Here is a 2500-nt window from a genome sequence, read left to right as displayed (position 1 = left end):
TTTACTATGTCAAGCCAGACTTTGCCAGACTGGCCGATCCCAGGGTGAGTGGCTGAACTGACTTTCATATTATATACGTTATATTATTATATCCCCGTGTCGTGTCCGGGGTCCCTCAACTGAGAGGGTCAAGAATAGCCCAACGCTAAGCCAGCGTGTCGTAAAAGGCGACTAATGGTGTGTGATTCCCCCATCTTTGAGTCACATGGTCCTCCAGGTTGGGGGTTGGCAAAGGGTTAACACCCCTTTCCGTTAAACTCAAACCGTTACAGAAACGCAGACAGACAAACCAAATCCTTTTTTTAGCTTGGGCGACCGAAGAGTTTCTGGAATGACAGAATTCATGAAGGACAACAGACAAAGCCGAAAGGAGAAGAATTAAAGAAGCTGATATACAGAGAAGTGGTAAGACCTGGAATGAGATTAAAAAGATAGCTCAGGATAGGGAAGGATGGAAACTGTTTGTCTGTGGCCTATACCCTGACCCAGGGTGAAAAAGGCAATGATGATGATGATAATATTATAACGAAACAATAACAAACATACGTGACATCAGACTAATGAATCCAATTATGAAACGTTTCATTCGTTGTTGTGTACAAGGGTACAGTCAATGTTATCAGTGTGTTAAACACGATGTTATGATAACATGTGCATGTTGATGTTTATCTCTGTGAAAACGATGACTACACATTCTATACAAATGGTATACAAATAAGGGTATTATTAGAGGTAACAGACGTTGCCTATTGAAACCATTTGCCTTTATTGATGCTATGTGTTTAGCCAAAAAAAAAAAACCAAACTCTCCCAAAGTGGGCAGGGAGGTACTTACTGTGTCTTTTATCCCCCTATATCTGTTTTCCAACTTGCTTTCTGTCTTTGTCTTGGAATGAGATTACTTGGTTTTGTCCTGATCCTGACCGGATACCCTAGCTGAGAGGGAAACAGTCAAATGTATACTTAGTTTTGGGATATAATATTTTTTTCCTTGTAAATCATCTCTCTGTTATGCGCTGTATTATGTTTTCTTTATATTATTTTTGATTTGTGAAACATTTGAGTGTATTCCTCTTAGACCTGTGTTTGTGTCTGGATGAGACTTTTTGTGATTTCAAACTAAGTACTTTGAAATTGTGCTCTTGGAATCTACATCTGTTTCTTATTTGAACTAATTCCCCTTTGTCTTACCTTTTCTTGGGTACTTTAATTGTAATTCTAGAACTTTTTACTATCCAATTTTCTTCCTTTTTACTGGCGCTCATATGACCTTAATGTGTTGCAAGTGCCGTAAAACCCTTAAAAACAAACAAAAAATCCTATTTCCTAGGTGTGGAGCGATGCAGCCACTCAGATATTTTACTCCCTGTCCGCCTGTGCCGGAGGGCTCATCTGCATGAGCAGCTTCAACAAGTTCAACAATAATTGCCACAGGGACGCTGTGGTGGTCGCCCTGCTCAACTGCTCCACCTCCATCTTTGCTGGCTTTGTCATTTTCTCCATCTTGGGTTTCATAGCAAACGAGAAAGGTCTCGCTGTGGGAGATGTTGCAAAGGGAGGTAAGTGCTGATGTCTTTCTTTACTTTGTTGTTGGATTATTTCCCTTACATATCATTAGAGTTACTTTATTGTTGGATTATTTCCCTTACATATCATTTGAGTTACTTTATTGTTGGATAATTTCCCTTACATATCCTAAGAACATCCAAGTCTTGATCACTTAACTGCCGTACACTAGAAAAACTCTTATTTAAAAATTTGGCCAGAAAACTCGTCCTTCAAATATCAATCGATTTAAATGACCCTCATCTCGGCAAAAACTATCAAACCTGGGACTTCCGCGAGGTGTGTCCTTGAGTAAGGCACCATTTGCCTCATTTTATGTGAATGAGTATAAGACTATTTATAGACATTGACAGGTATTATTAAAATGTTCATATAAAAAAAAAAAACACACTATCAGGCAACTTGTACTCTATGAAATGGAAACGTTGTCCAGCTTGGAGAATGAATCGTGCTTTGAGCATGGCAATGCACTATATATTGATGCTATGCACTTAGCCAAATACTCACAACATTCGCCAACCGGATATAACGGACCAACACACAAATCCATGTGTAACCTTGAAGGTTTATAGACTGATTGATATACAAGTTAGTGAGAACTACTCATAAAAATGGTTGGCTGAAAACATTAACAAAGAGCTGAGTGACGTCAATTTCATTCCTTCTATAGATAGAATGAAGTTGACGCCATTCAGGCCTTTGTTATTGCTTTTTGCCATCCGCGTTTATGAGTAATTCTCACTAAACTGTATTATTCAGACTATGGTTATACATAGTTTTGTGTGTTGGTCCGTTATACTTCCGGATGGCAATGTTATGAGCTTCTTAGCCAAGCGCATACTATCTATAGTCTGATTGATACAATTTAGTGAGAACTACTCATAAAAACGGTTGGCTGAAAACAATAACAAAGAGCTGAGTGACGTCAATTTCG

At 38.7% G+C, this 2500-nt stretch overlaps 1 protein-coding gene across 1 annotated transcript in view; it reads left to right on the top strand.

The window, feature by feature from the left end:
• Window positions 1-2500, top strand: part of LOC144978090 (sodium- and chloride-dependent glycine transporter 1-like) — an 80052-nt gene that overhangs the window by 65132 nt on the left and 12420 nt on the right. The window contains exons 7-8 of the mRNA XM_078923651.1: window positions 1-44; window positions 1331-1559. The exon at window positions 1-44 is cut by the window's left edge and continues 91 nt beyond it. Coding sequence (XP_078779777.1) covers window positions 1-44; window positions 1331-1559 — 273 coding nt within the window. The remainder of the gene's footprint in view (window positions 45-1330; window positions 1560-2500) is intronic.

The sequence above is a fragment of the Berghia stephanieae genome, chromosome 8, assembly GCF_034508935.2.
Source record: "Berghia stephanieae isolate SIO BIC M18660-M18661 chromosome 8, UCSD_Bste_1.3, whole genome shotgun sequence".
Taxonomy (NCBI): Eukaryota; Metazoa; Mollusca; class Gastropoda; order Nudibranchia; family Aeolidiidae; genus Berghia; species Berghia stephanieae.
This window is presented reverse-complemented; position numbering and strand designations above follow the sequence as displayed.